The sequence below is a fragment of the Erythranthe guttata genome, chromosome 8 (genome assembly GCF_056151865.1).
Source record: "Erythranthe guttata isolate IM_541 chromosome 8, IM_541, whole genome shotgun sequence".
Classification (NCBI taxonomy): domain Eukaryota; kingdom Viridiplantae; phylum Streptophyta; class Magnoliopsida; order Lamiales; family Phrymaceae; genus Erythranthe; species Erythranthe guttata.
In genome coordinates this window covers 24,340,260-24,365,404 of record NC_142540.1, presented here as the reverse complement: position 1 = coordinate 24,365,404, position 25,145 = coordinate 24,340,260, and the positions used below count along the sequence as shown (strand labels likewise).

General features: G+C 31.2%; 3 protein-coding genes across 3 annotated transcripts; 2 read left to right on the top strand and 1 right to left on the bottom strand.

Moving 5' to 3' along the window:
• The first annotated feature begins 5,359 nt into the window (after nt 1-5,359).
• LOC105965012 (zinc-finger homeodomain protein 2) lies at nt 5,360-6,719 on the top strand. Its single transcript, XM_012989522.2, has one exon. It carries the CDS (start codon nt 5,567-5,569, stop codon nt 6,341-6,343), a length of 777 nt encoding a protein of 258 aa, XP_012844976.2. The 5' UTR covers nt 5,360-5,566; the 3' UTR covers nt 6,344-6,719.
• Nucleotides 6,720-14,080: 7,361 nt separating this feature from the next.
• On the top strand, nt 14,081-19,582 carry LOC105965150 (ATP-dependent 6-phosphofructokinase 5, chloroplastic). Its single transcript, XM_012989671.2, has 12 exons — nt 14,081-14,577; nt 14,702-14,792; nt 15,785-15,858; nt 15,957-16,068; nt 16,162-16,257; nt 16,470-16,571; nt 16,677-16,751; nt 17,131-17,271; nt 17,373-17,594; nt 18,199-18,279; nt 18,773-18,901; nt 19,130-19,582. The coding sequence occupies exons 1-12, from the start codon at nt 14,282-14,284 to the stop codon at nt 19,295-19,297; spliced, it is 1,587 nt and encodes a 528-aa protein (XP_012845125.2). The 5' UTR covers nt 14,081-14,281; the 3' UTR covers nt 19,298-19,582.
• Nucleotides 19,583-22,166: 2,584 nt separating this feature from the next.
• Nucleotides 22,167-24,391, bottom strand: LOC105965365 (cyclin-D4-2). The gene is made up of 6 exons (XM_012989910.2): nt 23,861-24,391; nt 23,252-23,356; nt 23,046-23,144; nt 22,736-22,937; nt 22,536-22,654; nt 22,167-22,430 (listed from the first exon to the last, which is right to left on the bottom strand). The coding sequence occupies exons 1-6, from the start codon at nt 24,185-24,187 to the stop codon at nt 22,197-22,199; spliced, it is 1,086 nt and encodes a 361-aa protein (XP_012845364.2). The 5' UTR covers nt 24,188-24,391; the 3' UTR covers nt 22,167-22,196.
• Between the last annotated feature and the right edge of the window lie 754 nt (nt 24,392-25,145).

Sequence of the window (25,145 nt, the reverse complement as noted above, 5' to 3'; positions counted from 1 at the left end):
TTGTTTTCCAAAATTCTCCATTTTTTTATAAAAAAAAATATGCATTCGGAAACTACCTTTAATTTATATATTTTTATAACCTTTTAATTATGATCTTAAAGTAATATTCTCTCCAGCTCCTTAAAATATTGTAAAAATGATTTTGCACTTTTCTAGTTCATTTAAGATTTGAAAATTAATATATGCAATATTACAGTACGTGTTTTTTTTTTTTTTTGAGTAAATTCAAGTCCATTACAAGCAGAGGTGAGAATGAGCCGAGCTCGAGCCACTTTTGGCCAGCTCGAGCTCGAGCTCATTTAATTTTTTTTTTAATTATTATTTAATTTTTTTATTGAAATTATTTATTTTTTTATTAAAATCATTTAATTTTTTATTAAAAATTATTTATAGGAAAATAAAAAAGATATATAAAATAAATAATGAACTCTAGTTATATATATTTTTTTATTTTTTCTATTATTATTATTATAATATTTTTATTACTATGAATTTTTTAAGTAATATAGATTTGTTTCTATTTAAATACTAGAAATATTTATTATTATAGACTATTTACTATTTAAGTTATATATATATATATATATATATATATATATATATATATATATATATATAATTAAAAAAAAAAAAAAAAGAGGCAGCTCGCGAGCCGGCTCGCGAGCTGTCGAACAACTAGATTTGGGCTCGAGCTCGAGCTGGTCCGAAGCTCGAGTTCGAGCTCGAAAAACCTGAGCTCAAGTTCGAGCCTTTGTCGAGCCGGGTCGTCGAGTTCGCGAGCCGGCTCGACTCGTTTACCACCTCTAATTACAAGGGAAAGTAGAAGAGGGGGGACTCGAACCCTGAACCTTTACCCTATTGGTGATGGCTAGGTACCAACTTTCAGTACGTTTCTCTTCAATGTATTCGTTTGTCATATCTACGTCATTTTCAAAATTGAAGAAATCTAACTTAAAAATGAAATTTTAATCAAGTTTATTTATTCTTTTGTTTAATTCTTACAATTATATTAGAATTTTTTTTTTTTAAACATAATATTTACAATTGCTTACTGTTCATCTTGCACGCCTTCCAGCTATAGAGTTATAGGTCAAAATTAGTCGGTTGACTATTAATCAAAACGTGGTATGATAATTTGGGACAAATTAAGGGATACACCAAATTTGATTTCTTGAAATTTGGACAGAAAATAGAATGTCTTAATATATATTTAATATTGCATCTAATCGTTAGATTTTGTAATATCCTGTATAATCATTAAGGTTTAGAAAACAGGGCAGGGGATGTGACGTTTTTTGTTTTATGAAAGCTAGGAATTTCAATTTCTAATTTGTTTTGGATAAAAGTTCGAAAGTATTATTTTGATTTTCAATCCGTTTTTAATTTCTAAAAATAATGCTCAAATTAATATTCATTAACGACACTTACAATATTGATACTTTTTAGATTTTTTTTTTTATTTTCATCGTTACTATCCAAACAATTCCAATTTTGGAACAATTTGTTGCATTCCAATTTTCAAAACTTCAATTTCTAATTGTTTGATTTTTTTTTTAATGGAATTATAAATAGTTTTTCACTTGAGAAAAAATTGAAGTTCCTTTAAAGTGCTAAGTCTGATTCATCCATCTGCTTTTCATCTTTATTTTCAAATAGGGCTCATTGTTTTATTTGTTTACATATTATCATATCATCACTAATTCCGAAGTCAAATATTTTCTAAACATAATTAATATAATAAAGTGAAATTTTATTAATAAATACTCATTAAATTAAATAGTTAAAATTGCATTTTTGACTTCTCAAAATTGTAAAACCAAAATTTAATTGTTTACAATTACTTGTCATTTTTCGATGTTAGTTTCTAAATTATTTTGTATGATTTCATGTGCTATCAGTTATCCTAAAATCAGTTAGTAATAGAAAGTGAGCAATATTTATTTTTAATACACTCATCGCACATAAATGTTCAACATCGTCCAATTATAATTTGATCTAGGGGTATGCGTGGGTCATAAACCAGCGAGTTCTAGCAAAACTGCCCTCGTCCTGTCAATCAATAGTTCTTTAAATAGTAGGACCCAACCTTCATGGGCCGAAACCCGTCATAATTTAAACATGTTATTCTTTTAATAATTTATAAGTTTTACGCAAAATTATTTAGAAATTGAAATGAATGACTACGCGTAAAATCTTAAATTTAAACCAACATGAATAACATCAATGTTAAATATCAAGAGTAAATCAAAATAATACGTTTTAATCATAAATCCATTAAAAAAATGTAACCAAATCCAAAGCTTTGTAAGACAAAATTTAAAATAAATAACGATGTCATCGTTATAGATATAAGTTTTAATATGTAAGATATTTTTTATTCATATATTATATATTATTAATTTATTATCCTACATAATATAAAGAAAACGACGTTGTTTTGTATGGCGAGACGGGACGGGTTTCACGGGTATTAAAAAGATTTAAACCCGTCTTAGACCCAATCTCGCGGATCTTCTCTATTTAAGTATACAATCCTATTGATAGATCCATCCGTCTGATTTTAATGGGACATTTTTTACTTGTTTGACTGGTTCAAACGGTTGATGGGTCCGAGTTGCTCACCCCTAATTTGACCTACTCTGAAATTCCAGTACAGCGCAATTGGTGACTTATTCCAAATTGGACCTCTATTATGGAACAATTGCAGTTGATACCTTATACCTAGGCTAACATATTTGAAGTTTTAAATAATGGAAGCCTATTTTTTTTTTTTTTTTTTGATAAGAAATAATAGAAGCCTATTAAAAGAGGATAAGTACAATATTTAATTTGAATTTGATGAAATAAAGATAATAACTAAACCATTCTTATCCCACATTATTTATAGTTATACTGCCGATACAGCATCATTAATTAACCCTGACGTCTGGATGGCGTCATCCAACTCAGTAACGCCACCTCCCCATAACATTGAATAACAGCTGTCTTGAATGCTGAGTACTACTTATATTGTAGTTAAGATTAGGGTAAAATTCATTTTGCACCCCTGTACTATGCGAAATGTATCATTTACCCCCCTGAAGTATAGAAAACATCAAACACCCCCCTGCCGTTAGTTTTTTTCTAATTCCGTTAGTCAAAACATTTGACCGACTATTGCAAAGAAATGTTGGTTTTTTTTTTATTAACGAAAATACCCCAAAAAATTTCTATATATAGGATGCTTCGTTTTGACAAATGTTTACCGGATTTTTCATCTTTTGCAGCCCTATTTTTTTCACTTTATTCAATCATTTTTTTAACATTTTCATATTATAATGGAAAAATCCTCGAAAAAGAAAACCAAAAATAAAATCAAATTCTAAAATCGACAAAAAACCATAATTTGAACGAACACTAGAAATCGTCAATAATCAACAAAAAATATGCCTAGAAAAAATTAGGAATTATATCAAACATAAAAACAGGGCACTCAAAATTTAACACCGTTAAAAATTTGACCATTGACCGTTAAAAATAGGGGGGTGTTTGATGTTTTCTATACATTAGGGGGGTAAATGATACCTTTCACATAGTACAGGGGTGCAAAATGAATTTTACCCTTAAGATTATATTGTTCAAAGGTAAATTAAAACCGTTACTATGTATCAACTTACGAAAAAATCCAATCTTGTTTGAATAATTATATTCACCCCTTCAATTATGATTTTTTCTCATAACTCCACCTTTATAGTGTTAAATTCAATATAATTATTTAGATTTCGTGGAATGTGCTCTAGTTTGTACTTGTTTTGTGCAAAAATACAGGTTTTGATGCACCACAATCTGATATATACAAGCCAAAAAACACATTTTGATCATCTTGCTTCAAAATGTGGAGTTCGAATGGGATAGAACGGGTACAAAAATAATAATATTCCATATACTCTCGAAGATTCCACTAAATTTGAAACCGCAAGCGTGGACGTGTAAGAAGATTTATAGTGGCGGGTGGTTGTAATTACCCAAACAAGAGGGGGTTTTTCGTAATTTGACCATACCTCAGGGGTGGTTGTGATTTACCCTAATGTTCAATTTTTCTTCTTTTTTTCTTTTTTTCTAATCGAGTTTTGTTAAATCACCACCTCAATCAAAATTGTATGCTTATGTTTGAAGTCTTGCAATCGAAATATTTAAAATGGAACTCGTGACCTTTTTATTTGAACTGTTGAATGACCACCTCCACTGAAAATCAAAAACTCAAATTTTTAGTGAAATATATATTATTTACTATTAATATTGTACCTTTTACTCTCTTTGTAACATATTATATGTCTTTTGAGGGTTTTTTTCTCCAAATTATTTGCCATTATATTTTAGAATATAATTTCCATAAAGTATTAATTGCATTTTAGAAGTATTATATGATACTAGCGATTATTAATTTATGTTGGATTACTAATTATGTCAAAAAAATAAGTATTGTTTCCTTAAAGCAATTCAAGATTGTAAATGCTTTTTAAATGCTCAAAATCTTCTATTTAAGGCATAAGAGTTCGTATTTTATTGATTATATTAACTCACCTAGTGAGGAAAGATTTATTTTTCCAAAATAAAATTGCAAAGTAGAAACTATTAAAATGAATTACAGGTCTATGAGATGTTACATGTGGTGTAACACACCGGTGATTTTAAACCACATATCGATCGATACAAATATAATCACTCACTAGGCACACTTACACACGAGTGTATGTGCGTTATTATATACATGTAGGTCTATAGTTTAAAATCATCTAGTATTTTTCACCGAGTATAATATCTACAAAACCTGAATTACATGTATCACAATAATGAATACGCCTGAAATATATTGAACGTACCCAAGAATTCTACGCAAGTTTATGGTTTTGTAGATGTTACAACCGGTGAAGTACATCGGACGATCTTGAACCATTGACTTACACATAATAACACACATTCATGTGTACGTGTTCTTAATAAATAGTTATTTATCTAGATCAATCGTTCAAAACCATCCGATTTGTTACACCAGATGTAGCATCTCATAGACATAATTCTATCGGCAATAATTATCGTTTTCTTATAAAATCGCCTCTTTTCCTCTTTATTTTACAACTTGTCTTATAATTTTAAATGTTTCATTCAGTTTATTTCTACTTTGATTTTCTCTTCATATGTCCATCTGAGTACAAAATTATTTTAATTGGGAAATAAAAAAAAAAAAGAAAAAAAAAAGTGAATAATAAAAAAAATAATAAAAAACCCAGTGAATATAGAACCGTTACATTCTGTACTGGCTTTATTGGGCGATGTCCAAAAATGAAAGAAGACAATTTTTCGTGAAATACCGATTTTGCATTATCTTATCTCTTCACTTCTCTTAAATAAATAAATAAATATTAATTACCCAAATATTTATCAACAAAATACATATATACAAAACCTGTACCTCCGGTTTTGCCTAGTATAATCTAACAACAATGCTATTACTATATGTATACATATAGCCTATGTATCTATATATATATCTATATTACTAATTATAACTTTAGCTAAGAAAAAAATGGAGTATGAGGATCAAGATGACCCGGGTGAGTCCGGGTCAGGACCCGGTTACAACGACTCACTCGGCAACTCCAACTCCACTCACCCGCCGACCAAATTGCCCAGCCCTGTCGGCGAGGCGGCGGGCACGCCGCCGCCTCTCCGGAGGCATCGCTACAAGGAGTGTTTGAAGAACCACGCCGTCGGCATGGGCGGCCACGCCGTGGACGGCTGCGGAGAGTTCCTCCCGGCGGGTGAGGACGGCACCCTCGAATCCCTCCGGTGCGCCGCCTGCAATTGCCACCGCAATTTCCACCGCAAGGAGAACGAGGGCGCCGCCGCCGCCGCCGCCGTAGGCGGCGGCGGCGCGTTCCCCCTCCACCAATACCCTCACCACCAGCAGATGTTCTTGACCCACCACCCACATGGGCATTTCGGCTACCGCGGCCCGACCGGGTACCTCCAGGTGGCGCCGCCGCGGGCGGCGGCGCCGCCGCCGCTGGCACTACCTTCCAGCTCCGGCGGTGGAGCTGGGAGCGGGTCGAGGGATGAGATGGAGGAGTACTACTCGAACCCGAGCAGCAGCGGCGGCGCCGCCGCGAAGAAGAGGGCGAGGACGAAATTCACGGCGGAGCAAAAGGAGAAGATGCTGAACTTGGCGGAGAGATTGGAGTGGAGAATTCAGAAGCAGGATGAAGAAATGGTGCAGCAGTTGTGCGGGGAGATGGGCATAAAAAGGCACGTGCTGAAAGTGTGGATGCACAACAACAAAGTCACTCTTGGTAAGAAAACCTAGGATCTTGGTCGGAAAATTATTAATTATTAATTATTAATTATTGGGGGAATTAAATCTTTTGATGTTGTTGTTGTTTAGTAAGTTTTTTTTGTTATTAGAGTACATGCAGAATTGAAGAAGAATTAATTAATTGATTAGAGCATTATTATTGTTTTGAATTTGAAATTTGAGAATTTAGTTTGTTCGGATTAATAATCTATGTTAAATTAGGGTTTCTTGAAAAAAGAAAAGATTCTTCATCTTCTCCAAAATGTGGTTAGAGCATTTATTTCTGCAGAAAAGCATAACTGTATTGTATGTGTTTTTTATTGGTGTTGGTAGATTTTGGAAGTCTGTGCTTTTAATTTTCTGATGAATGAATTGAATTGACTTTTTTGACATATTTTCAATTTTCAAGATTTACCCTTGTGCTATATGTGAATTTTGGTAAAAAGCACAATTCATTTTTTCTCTGTTATATTCTATTGTACATGTGTATAGATTTTTGTATTTCGTGTCCTGTGCACACAAATGAATTACTATTTTTATTCTATAATTACTGACTCTTTAGATTTCTAATACTGCATCAAATGCATTTTCATGTTTCAATATTATTAATTAAACTCTCAGTATTAATTTACTATTATTACTTCATTAAATGATCAAGGTTATTCTAGTCTTTCTTATGTGTTTTTTTTTTCTTAAAATCATGATTATTTATTGAGATTCTTAAATCTTAGAGCATCTCTCACCCATCACCAAATCTCATATTTATCACCTAATTTAGGTGTTTTTAGTCTCCCAACCTAAATTTCTAAATCACCATTACACCTAAAATTATAGTGATTTAGTTTAGTCTCACACCCTGGTCAAACTCTATATCATTATATCCTTAAATCCTATATTTTCACCAATTTTTTTGGTGAAGAAATTTTCATCTACCATATTTCTAACATTTTACCATTTTCTCCACTAAATTCTATTTTTTCTATCAAATATAGAAGTGAAAATAGGATTTGGTACAATTAACACCATTTTATAATTAACATATAAAATTATTATATTAACTAATTTCATGTGATTACCAATGAAATAATGTTTTTGGCAAAAAAAAAATGTTGTAATGTTTTTATGATTAATTTATGTTGTAACATTTTTAAACAATAATTTATGAAATTATTGTTTGTGTGGTTTTATTATTTTATGTAAAATAATCAAAGTCCGTTTTCATTCATGTTTCCATAAATTTTTTATATTTATCATAAATTTTAAATTATATACTTAATAAAATTATTGTTTAAGATCAAATTTATAATCAATATTTTGGTAATAAAATAGACTAAATTTACAATTAACATTAAACTTATAATTTTGTAATATATTTTGTGAAATGCCATGGGAGACCAAACCAAATCCTATTCATCAAATTTATAATCAATATTTTAGTAATAAAATAGACTAAATTTACAATTAACATTAAACTTATAATTTTGTAATATATTTTGTGAAATGTCATGCGAGACCAAACCAAATCCTGTTCTCTATAAAGGGTAAAATGATGAAATATTAATATTTTATTATTTGGTGTAAAATTTGATGGAATTGTTGGAAGAACAAATACACTATTTTGTCACTAAACATAAAGAAATTATAAAATGGTGTGCTACATGTGGGAGATAACACTATTTTTCACCACCAAAAGTAGGATTTGGTGAAAAAATGGTGTCAAGGGTGGGAGATGCTCTTAATAGTTGTTCAAAGCTAAAAACGACAGTTAATTAGAAATGAAAGGAGTATTTGCATTTACTTGTAATCGAGAAGCATATTTTATATAATTTGTAGCGTTTGCTAATTGCTTATCAATTCAAATTATATTTATGAATGAAATCGAAATAAAAAATTAAGTACCATTTTGAGTACTCGTGAGTTTAGATCGTATGTCATATGCGTGAATTATAAACATGCATTCGCAACTTTTATTCAAGTTATTGTAACTCGAAAGCATAATCACGAATTGTCAAATAACCGTTAGATTTTTCACATTCAACTCTATAAATTATGCACATTCCTTAATTGTTTTATTTGTTGTATGATATAAATTAAAAAAAAAAAAAAAATCAGATAATTGTACCTGTTAAAATCATGATTGCACAAGTGATTATAAGGGTGATATGCCTTTTGTGTTCAATTTTGCATAAATCAAAATGTATGTCATTCTAACTGGTACTCCTAACTTATAAAATATTGTTTCAAGTACTCCTAATAAAGTAAACTTTAGATCTATATATATTAAATATTAAAGAAATATATATGCACAAGAGTACATTTTGTACTGTGTTTGTGCATTGTAAGTCAATATATAGGATGTACCTTATCTAATTGAAATTTAATTTGCACCATGTTTCAGTTTCATCTTACACCCATCCATTATATATATATATATATATATATATATATATATATATATATATATATATATATATATATATATATATATATATATATATATATATATATATATATATATAGTGTATTTATTAAAATATTATCTAAGTATATCTCATTATTAGTAATTAACTAATTTTATCAAATAATATTTATATTTTTATCAGCAAAACAATGATGACATTTCAGATAGAACTCGCTACGATCCATATCATATGTCGTTTTTTTATGGTTACGCACGTATTAAAAAACTCAATAAATGTGCATAGATTATAGCAGAACAATATTAAAAATATTAAAATATCATTGTCATTAATCGTTTCTCAACTAACTAGTTAAGAGTGATACGAGATAAAATTGAAAAAATGCAATTAATATATTTATGAAATTTTAAAGTGACAAATAATTTAGGACAAAAAAATTCTCCAAAGAAAAAAATAATATGGGACAGAGAGAGTATAACCATATATTTATGAATATTTTTCAGATTTTTCACATAAATAATTTACTAATAACATAATAAAAAATTTATATATATATTATACATTGGGAATGAAAGAGCTGATGAAACAAATAGTTCCATGCATGTATACACATGAATATTGTCTTCATCTCATTACATTACTTTGTTTTATAGTATTATGTAATAACAAGAATACTGCATTGGGAAGGGAAATTTATATATACATATACAATATATGCATGTAGTTTAATTTATTTTTTGTGTATATATATATCTATCTGCTACAGTTTCAATATTATTGTGTGCTGTATTGTGTAGTATATAGTAAACCTAAATAATAAAAAAACTCGATAGATCCAAATCTTTATTTTACTATGTAATATAAAAAAAAATTATTGCTATATTTAATTTAATTATTATAACTTTGTAATATAATGTTCGAAAGGGGGAACATGTGGGCACAAGTGCAACATATAGCATAGACATAAATGCATGAATTTACACCAACATATGAAACATCGATTCTATTCTATACAATAAATATATACATACACAGATCTCCACAAACACATTACTACATTTTATTTGTGCAGTTGCACTTCCCAAAACATCAATCATTTGATTTTGTACTAGATTGATTTCGCATAATCAAAATGGTTGTAGGAGAAATTTTTAATTTAGATATTGCCATTTGATTGGTGGAATGTTTCAAAGATAATTATTGTAATGTTTCTTTTAGGGGTAATATGATATTTTGGTCCGACGTTTGGAATGTGTTGTAAATTAGATTATGATACAGATCTTAGTTATATCATATTTGTATTTCGTTACCCACTCCTCAAGTGAAGGTGAATAATATTTGAATTGGGTGGGATTCGAACCAATGACCTTTTTCATTTGATCTGGCTCTGATACCATGTTGAATGACCATCTCAACCAAAACTATAAGCTGTTTGTGAAGTGTATCATTTAATATTAATATCTCCAACATATCACAGACATCCATAGTCACTACTAATTTACTAACAAAAGTGTTGGTCAAGGACACAAATTCAAACATAATATTAGAAGTTTGATAAAAGTTCGAACAAGTTTGAACAATCATACGTGTTTTTGTTCAATTCGTTGTTGTCGTAAGAATTTTTTTTTTAAATTTTTCGGCCCGATTTAGATATGCATTGATATAAAAAAATGCAAATTATATAATTTCTCCCTATGATTTGTCTTTAATTTAGGGATTTGAATAAACTAAAAGGCAAAAAATAGGAGTTAATAATAATAATTTGAATTTTGTGGTGCAGCCCATGCTTACCTGCAACACCTCATGATATTGTGGGTGATTATTCAGGATCTGCAAAAAAGCTGATAATGGTGGTCCACAGGTCAAGGCTAATTTGGTCAATTATATAATCATTTGCCCTTGAAACATCAATATTCCAGACGTTTAAGAAAGTGACTACACCTTGTTTGGCTACTTGTTTTATAGACAAAATATTTTATTTTAAAAATAATAATGGCTTTCAAAATAGTCATTCCAATAAAGAATCCCAACCTCTTTTATAATAAAGATGGTAAATTTTAGGCGAAATTACAATTTGCACCCTAAAATATGTGCAATTTGGCAAAGGGCACCGTCAAAAAAATATAATTACATATTGCGCCTTCGCATTAATATTAATTTTTCAAATTGCACCCATATATACATATGCATCTACACATTGTTACCCCTATAGTCTATAACATCAGCTATGACTCAAGTGTGATCGAGTCATAGGTCGAAGTGATGCCAAGTGACAATGGCACCAAGCAGCCACACGTCGGTTGCACTTTGGTTGAGTGATACATACATTAATTGGGTGTCTATTTGGTCGATATGTGGCACGTGCGAGTTTCTGCAGTACTCGATGTCTGGCACAGGGGTGGCTCGACAGACGACACAAGTGATACTCAGCGGGACGACTCATGGCTGGCATGTACGTTACTCGATAGCCAATGTTGATAAATGTGGGCGGGACTTGGCAAATATACGTGCTAAGTAACTTTTGGAGTTGCACGGGTAAACTGTGTCCCATGGTACTAAAGCATGATTGGGTGGAACGAGCAAAGGGCTCAACACGGATGGGTCGGTAACACCCCATAATGTGGGGGCCTAATAGTGCGGACGCACGCACATGTAGTGAGGCAAACAACCTGATGGGCGGGCGCACTGGCATACCCGTGAGGGCATTGTGTAGTAATTCATTTTTAAAGTGGCCCATTAAATTTGGTCTCAAAATAAATAAATTCGGTTTACCTTAAAGTAGCCCATTAAAAGATATCAATTAATTTTTAGGTCCATCATATTAGATAATAAGCCTTTAACGTTGCCCATTAGAAGAAAATCAGGCCCATCTTGTATATACGATAATTTAAAAACATTAATATGAGTCACCAATTATATTTTGTTTACAAATAACTTTTTTTAATAAAAACTCTAATTTTATAGGATATATAAAACAGCTATATAGATACAAGTTTCGTTTAATTAGAGCTTAGTTTATTGTAAATAATAGAGTTTTATTTCTTTCATGATTTCAACCTTGTATTCTTCATCTTGTGAGCATCTCTTTCTAGTTCCGATTTATTGTTAGTTCTACGCTTTACTTACGTTTCATTGTGTTTTGCGGAAAATTAATCTATGTAAGAGATATTGATACAATTTTATCGAAACCAAACAAAATGAAGCTCTTGATTAGACGAATAATATAGTGTGAAATACTAGTCAGATTCAGCAAAGAAAACACAAATTAAAGAACGTAATGTTATTTGGGCGGATGAAGAAATAATATGGTTAACACAATTTCAATGCGGGTGTGTCAATTTTTTTCTATATATTGATTTACTAGAAACACACAAATTAGAATTCTGAGTTACTTGGATGAAAAACTGATTTATGAGTTAGTTCTTAAGTTGCATCTCAGTGAAATGTGAAAACGATACAGAAACGACATATTCCAAAAATTAGGATACATGAATGTGGGGATACGTGTAAATATTAAAATATATCGATATATTTATATATATGTAACACACACATCTCTCTCTCTCTCTCTCTCTCTCTCTCTCTCTCTATATATATATATATATATATATATATTATATTTAGTATATTTTCAAACAAATATGTTCCAATAAATATTAATTATGAACGGTCATTTTCAATTGATTATTAAATCATATAAATAATTAGGGAAATAACAAAGGGTTATAGAAAATTGCTTTATACATATTCTTTTATGTTCAAAATTTGCAAAAATGACCTATAAGTGTTCGGTGGGTGTCCGCTAGTGTTGAACGCAAAATAAGTCCGAAACGCGAATATTTTAAGAAGTTGAAGTGTCTGTATAACACAAGTCACTTATGTAATAACTTGATCGGAGAGGTGTCTCTCATCTTACACATACACAAATAGGTTTCATTTCATTCTAATTTTATCGTTTTTCGGAAACGAGTTCGTGTTTATTAAACTTTTCAAAAATAACTTAGACAACAATTTCAAAAGTTTCTCTTTCCTCTACACATGATTGACTGCTATTGTAAAAATATTTGATTGGTATGAGTGAGTATGACAACAAATGTTCTCACAAAAAGAAAACAAACAAGCATCACCTTAATTTTAAAAGTTTTCTTCTAAAATACATTTTCTCCATATTTTTAAAATGATTTGACTGTTATAGTGTATTTTATTTCCTCTCAAATTACAAATAAACATTATTCTCATTCTCAAATTATTTCCACAAATCAAATTTGCCCAAAATAAAATGAAAATAAATCCCAAAATGATTCCGCACACTCCTTGGACTATAAAATGTAGTTGGAAAAAGAAAAACTAGAAAAATAACTTAGGATAAATAGCATTTAATCCCTTGTGGTTTCACCTTTGTGCACTTCACCCCCCTTTAGTATCAATTTAGACACTTAAACCCCCTGTGGTTTTCCATTCGTAGCAGCCGTCTAATTAACTAACGGAAAATATTAAATACCTAAAATACCCTTTTATTTTTTCAACTATTTGTAGGTCAAAACCATGACTAAACTCTTATATTTTTCTTTTATTAAAAAATATGAATTTAATTTGATTTAATCATAAATAACCCAAATCCATGAAACTAAACTACAAATTTTCAGATTTTCTTGAAAACCCCCATCTTCTTCTCCTTTCACAATCCCTTCCATGCTTCTCCGTTCACATCATCCACCTCTTTCCTTCCACTGTCTTCTCTCCACAACAATCCTCCATTCCCTTCTTCTCGTTTTAATTGGCGTCGCCGGAGGATAAGGTGAAAGGTTGGGGCCTGGGGTGTGTGTGCGTACGGCGGATCTTCTGAAGAAAGAAATAATTTTAATTAAGGTTTAAAAAGTTTCAATCTAACCCCTTTAGTTTCAGTAATGTTTTCAATTTGGTCCCTTAATTTTAAAAATTGCCTGTTTAGGGACTGAGCGAGTCAGATGCGCTCAATTTGGGAGAGTGGGCTGCACTCTCCGTTAGTTTTAACAGATTCTTAAACGGCCGCTACACCTTGACAACCATAAGGGGGTAAAGTACTTAAATTGGTACCATAGGGGGTGAAATGCAAAACTGAAAAACCACAAGGAGGTTTAAGTGCTATTTACCCAAATGATTTATAATGAGTTAAGAAAACATTTTGATGGTTTATCCACGTGGGGTGTCAGGTGAAACCAAGAAAGAATGTAGGACCTATTTGCACAAAATCGCAAACATTAGGGTTAATATCGTCATTGCAAAAAAAAAGCCGCTTTCAATAATTCGATAAACCCCCGTTGAAAAAGAAAAAAAAACACTAAAAAGTAACATCAGTTGTGAATATATTCTTTGTCGGCTACCCATTATACAAATTTTCCTCTCTCTTTCTCCGTCACTCCGATCACCCCACTCACATTGTTTTTCTTAATATATATATATACATACACACATATATACATACACATGTTCGTACAGGCTTCTGAAATTTCTAAGCTAGGAAAAATTTCAGTTGCCAGTTGCTCAATTAATGGAAACGATTTCGCCGGCGATCAATCCGGGTTTGATTTTGAGGCGAATTACTACTGCTAGCTCCGATCACGCTCAGCTCAATTTCGGGTCTTACAGGAATCCGACCCGTACCCGGATCCGGAAGAGAATCGAGGTTAAAGCCCGAGTTGGGAAGCCCGAAAGCGTTGATTTCAGCGATCCGGATTGGAAGTCAAAGTACCAGACCGACTTCGAGGCCCGATTCCGCATCCCGCACATCACCGATGTGCTCAACGACGCCGTTTCGTACCCCTCCACTTTCTGCCTCAGAATGAGGTTTTCTTTTTTTTTTTTTTTTTTTTTTTGTTTTTATTATTATTGATTGAAAAAATTCACTTAAAAATTGGATTTTTTTTTTGTAATTTCTAGAGAGAGAATTAATTTGAGATTTCTATTACAGGACGCCGGTGAGTCCCGATTTTGCGGAAGGTTATCCATCGGATGAGGCGTGGCATGGTTACATTAACAACAATGATAGAGTTCTTCTTAAGGTATAGTATAATGTTTTATTCTTGATTTGTTTTTTCTTTTTTTTGTGTGTTCTTGTTGTTTGTTGTATTTTACTGCAGCTTTTTACTGTTACATATACGTAGGTTTTCTGATTTCGAATATTATTATTACATCTTGTTGGATTTTCTTGACAGTTCGCCGAGAAGTTGATAAAATGAATGTCGAACATGGATTGATCAGATAATTTGTTTGATCATGGTCAAAACTACTATTGATATCTAGGCCTCATTTGGTTGCCAGGATAAGAATAAATAATCTAATTAAAATTCCTTTTTTATTTTATTGAACCCCGAAAGGTCGAACAAAAAAGCTACGTACGAGAAGGATAAGGCATGATAACATAATACTTACGGAGAAGTTATTGGATTTACCAAACATCAAACAAAGTCCAATTATATAGTTAATCATGGCTAATCTCCCCAACCAAACGAGGCATTAGTGTTGTATTAGAGTCTATGATTTTGCTTCTATTGTTGTTCTCTATATTTGGTGACCTCTGATGTTAACGAATTAAGACTTACCAAAAAGATTCACATCGATAATCGGTTAGAGTAACGGATACAGAAAATCATATTTCTTGATTGGTTATTGTGAATTGGTTATATGAACTATTTGTACTATCTGCATTTATTAGTTATTCCAATTTAACTGTGTATCTCTAATGCCAATTAAAATCCTAGAATTTTACGATTTTACCACCCTCTATTTTAATCAGGATTCAAGTTCGGGGGTTAGTATCCTTAACGATTTTACTGGTGACATACTTTATTTATGTTAGAAAATGTTTTATATATGTTGATTTATGTAAGACTTTGACATGCTATATAAATGTATAAGATACGTACAGTACCATGAATTTACTATCCGATTTTACGATTTTTTTATTTTACAGCCCCGTTTTGATTCTACTTAAAAAATCCCGATTTCTTTGTTCTAATTGTCTCTGAAAAATTTCTTCATTTAATGGTTTCAGGTGATTCGTTATTCTTCTCCTACATCTGCAGGTGCTGAGTGTATCGATCCCGATTGTACATGGACTGAGCAATGGTAAAATATTTTCTATTCTCACATTGCAAAAAAAAAAATATCAAATAATTTATTTCAAGCTTCTAATTTTACAATATCATCACTCACTTAATTTCAAGGGTCCATCGTGCGGGGCCCAGAGAAAAAATATACTTCAAACCGGAAGATGTAAAAGCAGCAATAGTTACTTGTGGGGGCCTTTGCCCCGGTCTGAATGACGTCATCCGACAGGTATTTTTTCATACTCAAAACAAATATATTTACGTATTCTAACTTAATTAAAATGGAGACCAATATTTATTTCGTATGTTGTTATCGTTGCAGATTGTCATCACACTTGAGATATATGGCGTGACAAAAATAGTCGGAATCCCTTTCGGTTATCGTGGCTTCTCTGATACTAATCTAGCTGAGATGCCAGTGAGTATATATTAATTATTAATCCAATTTTGCGGATTTTATATTTTATTGAGTAACCATTTATCTTTTTATTTTTATATTACTAATCTTGCTGAAAACGACACTTTTAAAGAAACGGGAGTAACAATTATCCTTTATTTATGATATTTTTTTAAAAAAAATATCAAATTTAATCTTAAACGAGAGTTGCGCTTATTGATATATGATTTCAGCTATCGAGGAAAGTGGTCCAAAATGTGCATCTCTCCGGGGGAAGCTTGTTAGGAGTGTCGCGTGGGGGGCCCACAGTTAGTGAAATTGTGGACAGCATGGAGGTAATTAATTAATGCTAATTATACTTAGTAATTTTCACAAAGATTTGGTTTTTTTTTCTTTATTTTTTATTTTTTATCTAATACTAATTCAAGAATTGTTTGCAGGAAAGAGGGATAAATATGCTATTTGTTCTCGGTGGAAATGGTACACATGCTGGTGCCAATGCCATACACGAAGAGGTCTTTTTCAACTATTAGCCTTTATACTTGAGAAAAAAGCTACCTCCTTTATAGACGATTTGTGCATTTAAATATCGAATTTCTAATTTAGGGTTGAAATTGCAACAGAATTTGTGAATCCCACAGATTCCAATTTTGGAACAATATTTTTCATTCCAAATTCTGAAATGTCCGGTTCCGATTTTTACAAATTCTTTTTGGAATGCAATTGGGAATTTATACTTGATTCTTTTTAATTTCTGAAAATATTTCCGTACATTCCGATTTTTTTTTTTTTTTTTTTTTTTTTTTTTGGAATAATTCTTCTCATTCCATTTTCTGAATTTCCGATTTCCAATGGAATTAGTTTTTCACTTCTAAATTGTTTATATTATCCCAGTGCCGTAAAAGAAGATTGAAAGTAGCTGTAGTTGGTGTACCGAAAACGATAGACAACGATATCTTGCTTATGGATAAGACATTCGGTTTCGATACAGCTGTCGAAGAGGCACAACGAGCAATTTATTCCGCATATATCGAGGTTTGTTTTTCACACACTTTTCTTTTAAATAATAACTAGTTCCTCTTAAATCAATTTTTTTATTATTATTTTATTTATTCTCTCTCTAAATAATATGACAGGCGCACAGTGCTTATCATGGTATCGGAATAGTGAAATTGATGGGGCGTAGTAGTGGTTTCATAGCCATGCAAGCATCTCTTGCTAGTGGACAAATCGATATATGTTTGATCCCCGAAGTGCAATTTAATCTGCATGGCCCGCATGGCGTATTGAGTCATCTTAAATATCTACTCGAGCGAAAGGGATCTGCTGTTGTTTGTGTCGCCGAGGGAGCTGGCCAGGTTCGATTTTCACAATTTATTCCGATTTTATTAAATTCCACGATTTTTTTAAGTCTATAAATTCGGTAATGTGATTATATTTTATGGACTTCGTATTTGGACAAAAAAATGTAACTACAATATCCAGTAGGGGTGGAAATTGGAATTCCGCTGATTCGGATCCGAATTTTTTTTGATTTTTTGAACATTATTTTTCATTCTGGATTCCGATAAGTTCCAATTTACGATTTTGTTTTTAAATGGAACTGGAATACGTAATAGATTTTGATTCTGATCTGATTTGAATTTCCAAATATTCCTATTATTTTCCCCCAAAAATTACACTTATGATATCAATATTATTAAGTATTTTGGTTTATAAGTGACCAAAATATTGAAAACTTTTAATTCCGCTAATTACAGTCGGAATTTGTCGATTTTCGAACAAGTTTTTTCATCCAATTTTTCCGAAATTCAGATCTTCAATTTCCGAATTTCCGATTTGTTTGGAACGGAATTGGAACAAGTTTCCCACTTCCGAGAAGAAAAAAGATTGTTTTGTTTCCAAAAATGTGCTTAATCGGATCCGATCCTTCTTGCTAAAGATTAACATTTTGCGATGCAGGATCTTCTCGAGAAAACCAATGCTAAAGATGCATCGGGAAATACTGTACTAGGAGATATCGGTGTTTATATACAACAAGAGGTAATGCTTGTAACATATTCAACAGACTTATTTTTTCGCCATATATTATGCTAAAATCGGACTTGAAATGTAAATTATTATTCTACTTACGACTTTGTTATAGATAATACATGAACCAATTAAGAGATATTGTGATTGGGCAACAAAAGTAAATTAAACGAACATAGTTATTATGTATTCTAAATTGTCATGATACTTCTTATCTTTTTCGGTAAATTACAACCACCCCCCTGAGGTAAGGTCGATTTACGAAAAAAAAAACCTCATGTTTCCATAATTACATTCACCCCTTGTGATTTATAAATTTCTTACATTGACACCCTTTTGTAGGGGGGTGGATGTAAGATATTTACAAACTGCAGGGGATTGGATAATTTCTAAAAATAAGGGGTATTTTTTTAATTAAACTTTACCTCAAGGAGTTGGTTGTAATTTACCCTATCTTTTTTATAGTTCTATTTTAGATGGTTAAATGTTTAATTATGCCTCACAGACGAAGAAGTTCTTTAAGGAGCTCGGATTTCCAGCAGATGTGAAATACATCGATCCCACATACATGATCCGTGCTTGCCGTGCAAATGCATCAGACGGGATTCTCTGCACCGTTCTTGGTCAAAATGCCGTAAGTCCTTTTGTTTTTTTTTTTATAAATCAATTTTCAATATGCTCGAAAAACTGTTACATAAATTTAATCAAGAAGCATGCCCACATTTTGAACCGGACCCAATTAGTGGATCCGAATTGTACCGGATTTTGAATGGATCTAGACGGGGCCCTTGGTGAATTTATTTTCATTTATTATTTTTTATTTATTTTTAATTACTGAAAATCGAGAAATTGTTATGGGCAGGTACATGGTGCATTTGCAGGGTATAGTGGAATAACGGTGGGAATATGCAATACGCATTACGTATATTTCCCAATCCCGGAAGTCATTGCACAGTCGAGATCTGTCGATCCTAACAGCCGTATGTGGCATCGTTGCCTAACCTCAACGGGTCAACCGGACTTTATCTAGAAGTAAAAAAACGAGTAATTAATTTATGCTCGAGAAATTTAAACTTTTGTTTATTTTTAATTTAAAATTGTATAGCATTCACATAGCCATTTAGAAAGTGGTATGTTGGCAATAAAAAGAAAATATTTTTATGGCTTTTTAGGGGAGAAAATAAACTCTAAGAAAAGCCTTTACTTAATTGGGACAGCTGAATCTGTTGTTGTACTGGAAATGAAACAATTATTGGATTTCCTTGTGTACAATTAGTTTTTATTTGAATAAAAATGAATCAATCATTTTGGGTGATTTTTAGCTTCCAATTTCCTCGTTTCACAAAAAAATAAATTAAATTAAATTAATAAATTATCGTGTAATTTGCGAGCTATTGCATGATAACGAAGTTTACCCACAGCATGTTAAGTGGTGCGATTTCTGTTGTCAACAATGATAATCATAACAAGATAAAGTGGATGATTGATTTACACTTCACATTAGGGATGGTAAATGAGCTGAACCGACTCGTGAGCTGACTTGAGAAAAGCTCGAACTTTTTTTTAGTTATTCGTGAACTCACGAGTCGGCTCGCGGGCCTTCATTTTATTTATTTTTTTATTTTTTATATAATAATATAAAATGTTCTAATAATAATATAAAAATTAAAAAAAATTGCTCATTATTTATTTTGTAGTTTTTTTGTTATAATATAAATAATTTTTAATAATAAAAATTAATTTGAAAAAAAAAAAAAAAACCAAAATGAGCTTGGGCTCAAGCTCCTCAAATTCGACTCGAGCTCGAGTTCGAGCTCAAGCCAAAAAAAAAAATACTCAATGAACTCGAGTTCGACAAAATAGTTACGAGCTCGAGCTCGAGCCTGCCACCCTACTTCACATTCGTTAAATTGGTTGTAGGCTATGTTGTACGGACACTTCTAGGAGGTGAAGAGTCTCCGTATCCGACACCTGGACACTCGGACACGCCCGGACACCCCTCGAACACCCGTGTCGGGTCGTATCGTAATTTCGCTAAAATAAGGATACACGTGTCGGGCAGTGTCCGCAATTTTAAAAAAGTTAGACACACGGCTCTTATGTTTTAAGAGAAAAACCTAATAAAAAATATGCATTTTCTTTTCTTTGTAACACATATTTCCTCTGTCTTCTTTGAGAATCAACCCAAAAGTCCAAAATTCTAGCGACAACGGTGACCAAGAACACGAGCAGCAAGGGCGAGCGGCTCTCTTATGCGATTTGGCGACTTATAAATATATTTTTACAATTTATAAATGTATCTCTATATTTTTATAATTTATAAATATTCCCCTATATTTTTTATATTTACGCGTATCCCCACGTATCCGTATCCTAGTTTTTTGGAAATGTCGTATCACCGCGTCCGTATCTGCGTATCGCCATGTCCGCGTATCCGTGTCCGTGCAGCATAGGTTGTAGGAAATTAATATGAAATGGGAACACGTATTAATGGTTTATGACTACCAAATTCTGAAGCTGATGACTTCATAGCGAGATTGAAAAACAATACAGATTGGCAATGTTGAAATATAAGTCTAATGTTGGGAACAAAAAATATATTTTTTTTATTTTAAAAAATTCGGTTTCCAATTTTGCCATGTTTTCAATAAAATTTAAAAAAAAAATTAGATTCTGATTTTCGACTTAGATTTTAATTTTCAAACTTACACTTATAATAAAAATATCATTATTATTTTATATTATATATGAACAAAAAAAAATGAAATTTTCGATCTACAATTTTCTTACCTTTTTAAATTGAATTAAAATTAGAATTTTTAAAATTAGAAACTCCATAGAATCATCACCACCCAAAATCCAACACTTCACTTTATTTATTAATTCAAAATGTTGATTTATTGATTAATTTAAGTAGTATACAAAATTGCATTCCCAAGGTTTCTTATTCCACAGAAAATTCATTCTTTATATAGTAGTTTCAGAATTAAATAATAAAACAAAATAAAGTAATAAATAATAAAAAAAAAGGAAGTTGACTGGTCATACACAAAAAACAGTCAAAACAAAAAGGGGTGTAGACTGTAGACTTGGGGGAATCAGGCCCACTTGCCCAATTTTCAGATCCCAAAAAACAGCACGACATGTAATCATTACCAAAACGACATCGCATCACGCATATAGCCATCTAGTCTTTAATGCCCTAATTGGGAAATTGGATGTAGAAATTGCCTTCACATGATGAATTGCACTTATCAACTTCCCCTTTTTCTTCTTTTTAGTGTACATGTAAAATTAAATAAATTGTATTTTATTTCAAAATTATTATATTTATTTTAAGTTTGACTATGAGAATATCTATGGCATACAAAAATACTAAAAAATATATATATATATCAAAAAAATAGTTTTTAAGTGCTTATCAGCTCGTAAACATTGTATAAGATGCTTTGAGATTTTTATAAGCTTAGTCGAATCTCCTCTTAATAGTATATATTATGATATATATGGTTGCGCCTAGCGCGTGCTTATTATATATAAGATATCATGTAAAGAATTCAAAAAAGGAAATCGACGGTTATATTAATGTTACATCGGGTAAAATGTGCTTTACTGTTGTATTTACGTATACACTTTATACATAGATAAATAATGATAATGTTATTTCCATTTAATTCATCCAATGTAGCATCAAACAAAACAAACTCGAGCATTAGTTACTTAGTACAAAAAATTTATTCTTTATTATATAAAAGGGGAAAAAATACATAGTGTGGCCCAAAACTAAATAAATAAAAAAAATTAAACAAAAACTATTTGAGACTCCATTTCTTCTTATAGTATTTCTTTTAATTTTTTTTTAAATTTCAAAGAAAAATATAATCCACACATAAAATATATTTTTTTTATTATTATTATTTATTTTAATTTCAAGAATCACTAATTTTCCTCCTTTTATTGTTTGGAGTTGTGTGTGAAGAAGAAGTTGGACATGACTCAACTGTCCTAATTTCATCACTTTTATTATTACAGCTCAAACACATCCCTGCTTCCAACACTCCATTTGGGCTATCTGGCTCTATTCTTGAATTCAAATAATTACTAGTAGTAATATTTTTTGATCCCATTTCTTTTATCAATTCATAGCACTTCACCACTCTCCCCTGCAACAAAGGAACACAAATTAAAAATTAAAAATTAAAAAAAATTAAAAATCTTGTAATAAAATTAAATAGCCAACATTGTAATAAAAATAAAAATAAAACTACCTTGTCAATTCCTACAAAACTATCAAGAATGTCAATTTCTTGTTGTGTTTCCCCTGAAACAACATGTACAGCCACAGCTGCAGCTATTTCAGATGACCTGAATTCCAAGAATTCAATACCTGCATTCATTTTTATTTAATATTTATTAAATATTTATTTGTTTATTTATTTTTATTATGTTTCGAGTAAACGAGATCGACCTTCGATTGTGCTTAATATGATTCGGAGTGATCTATCGATCGAATCCCTTGACGGGAATTCGCCGTTATTCATCTTTGTGAGGTAATAGTCTATGAAATTGAACGGCGTGTACGCTTTGATCTTCCAACTGAGTCGACTCAGCACCAACATCTCCATTCTTTGGATCGTTTTTCCTTCGAACAAGAACTTGGGTCGACCCACCTGTTCCGTTATTATTACACCACATTACTTAATCAAATTGAACAAATAAAAAAAAAAAAAAACACGTGAAATTCGAACGAAACATCGTAAGTCCTATGTTTTTATTACCTGCAAATCCACCGTAGACGGAACGTTAACCTCTTCGATTTTGGCTGCGATTGATAAACAAGCGACGGCCACCAATTGAATTGCCCATATTTCATTTCCCTAATCAAGAAATAAATAAAACCAGCATTCAAACACAACATAACAAAATTCCATTCAAAAGTATTGAATCAAGAACACCTTTTTTTTTAATTTATTTACTATTTTACCCTTTTCAATGAGCATACAGGCAATTCATACACAGATAGGAATCGATCAAGGTAACTCATTGCTGAGTATAGACACATTTCTCCAAAATTGTAGTGACCACAAGCCTGCAATAAAAAAAAATAATAAATAAATAAATAATTCTTGAATTATTAGTTAACTGATTAGAAAAGAAAAAGATTAATTTTTTATTACCAAATCCAAGAACCCTTTTGAATAAAACCCCATTTTAGAAAAAAGAAAATCAAGAGAAAAAAAAAATTCAAGGATTCATAAAAAAAATAAACTTTAATTAAAAAAAAACATTTCTTGAATTATCAATTAAATTATTAGAGAAAATTATAAAATAAATAAAAATAAATAAAGATTACATTTTTAATACCAAATCCAAGAACCCTTTTGAATAAAACCCCATTTTAGAAAAAAAAAATCAAGAATTCATAAAAAAATAAACTTTAATGAAAAAAAAAACATTTCTTGAATAATTAATTAAATGATTAGAGAAAATTAAAAAATAAATAAAGATTACATTTTTAATACCAAATCCAAGAACCCTTTTGAATAAAAAATCAAGAATTCATAAAAATAAAAAAAAAATAAAAATTATAAACCTTAAACATCCAATCAAGGGCCTGTCTTCTCAAACTGAAATCCAGCTGTCCACACCTGAATCTGCTGACGTAGTCATCTCTGGGCAAGTGCTCCCTCTCTCTCTCCACCATCCAACGTATGCACTCTTCACCCAACAAAGGCAGACGAAACGACGCCGTTTTTGAATCCGACGGTGATCCGCCATTGTTAAAGATCACACCTTTTTCAACAAGAACATCTGAATTATCCTCCTCATCGTCGAAGAAGCAGAACCCTTTTGTTTCTTCATTACAGAGAAGGTCAGTTGTTGCTTCTTGGCAGTCAAAGCTGCTGCAATCATCAGCCATTTTTTTTTTTTTTTTGTCAATTGAAAGTTTTTATCAAAATCTCATAAAGAATGGATTTTTATTTAAAAAAAAAAAATTTAATGCTAAAGATTTATTTATTGGCACTATGTTTCTGCCATATCTGCAATGCCCAGAGTGATAAAAGAGAGGAGTGTGAGTCAGAGTCTAGAGAGAGAGAGAGAGAGAGAGAGAGAGTTGTTGGATGGGACAGTGGGGATGGAGGGGGGGAGCTTTATGTAGGAAATGTGAGCATTTTGTCTTAAAGACAAATGTAGGGTCAAAGGGAAAGAGATTATAAATGTAATGCAAAAAATCAAAAACCTCTACATAAATATTAATGAAATAACTAAGTGAACAATATTGAGGGTATAGAATTTTGATTGTACAAGAGAAATATGTTGAAAATGCACTTTGTAATTTGGATTTTGTAGTCAAATGTGTGAGATTTGATGGAAAAGAATTGTTAATTCTCTTTTGGGTACATTTTTCATGGGAAAATAATGGTATTTTTAGATATTATGTATCGTGAAACGGACCAGATCGGTTTTTGTTTTCATATTTGATTTACATGCAGTTACATATTAATGTGTATGAAATATGTATAAATTTATATACGTGTATGGTATGATATAGCTCGGTGAAGTTCAGTTCGGTTCAACGGAGTGTAATGTAAAACAAATAAAAAAATAATTGAGGTGTTAGCAAGGGAGTTGGAGTAAGTGATGATGTAATAATGAATCCAATATAATTGAACAAGATTGCATTTTATTTTTGATATTGAAAATTTTAATCACATTTTCAATTTTTACCACACTATTTCCTTCAATTAACACCTTCTAAAATGAGGTATATTTAACATAGTTACTATTTATTTCGGAATAAATTCATTACAGCTATGTACGTTAATACGACGAGTTCGAGCTGAAATCACAAATATTACCGTTTAATCTTATTTGAT

Coding starts and splice junctions, on each gene's coding strand:
- LOC105965012 (XM_012989522.2), top strand. CDS start 5,567: ATGGAGTATGAGGATCAAGATGACCCGGGTGAGTCCGGGTCAGGACCC.
- LOC105965150 (XM_012989671.2), top strand. CDS start 14,282: ATGGAAACGATTTCGCCGGCGATCAATCCGGGTTTGATTTTGAGGCGA. Junction 16,752..17,130: donor CCAATGCCATACACGAAGAG/GTCTTTTTCAAC, acceptor ATATTATCCCAG/TGCCGTAAAAGAAGATTGAA. Junction 18,902..19,129: donor CCGTTCTTGGTCAAAATGCC/GTAAGTCCTTTT, acceptor TGTTATGGGCAG/GTACATGGTGCATTTGCAGG.
- LOC105965365 (XM_012989910.2), bottom strand. CDS start 24,187: ATGGCTGATGATTGCAGCAGCTTTGACTGCCAAGAAGCAACAACTGAC. Junction 23,357..23,860: donor CCCTTGATTGGATGTTTAAG/GTTTATAATTTT, acceptor TTTTTATTGCAG/GCTTGTGGTCACTACAATTT. Junction 22,938..23,045: donor CGTCTACGGTGGATTTGCAG/GTAATAAAAACA, acceptor ATAACGGAACAG/GTGGGTCGACCCAAGTTCTT.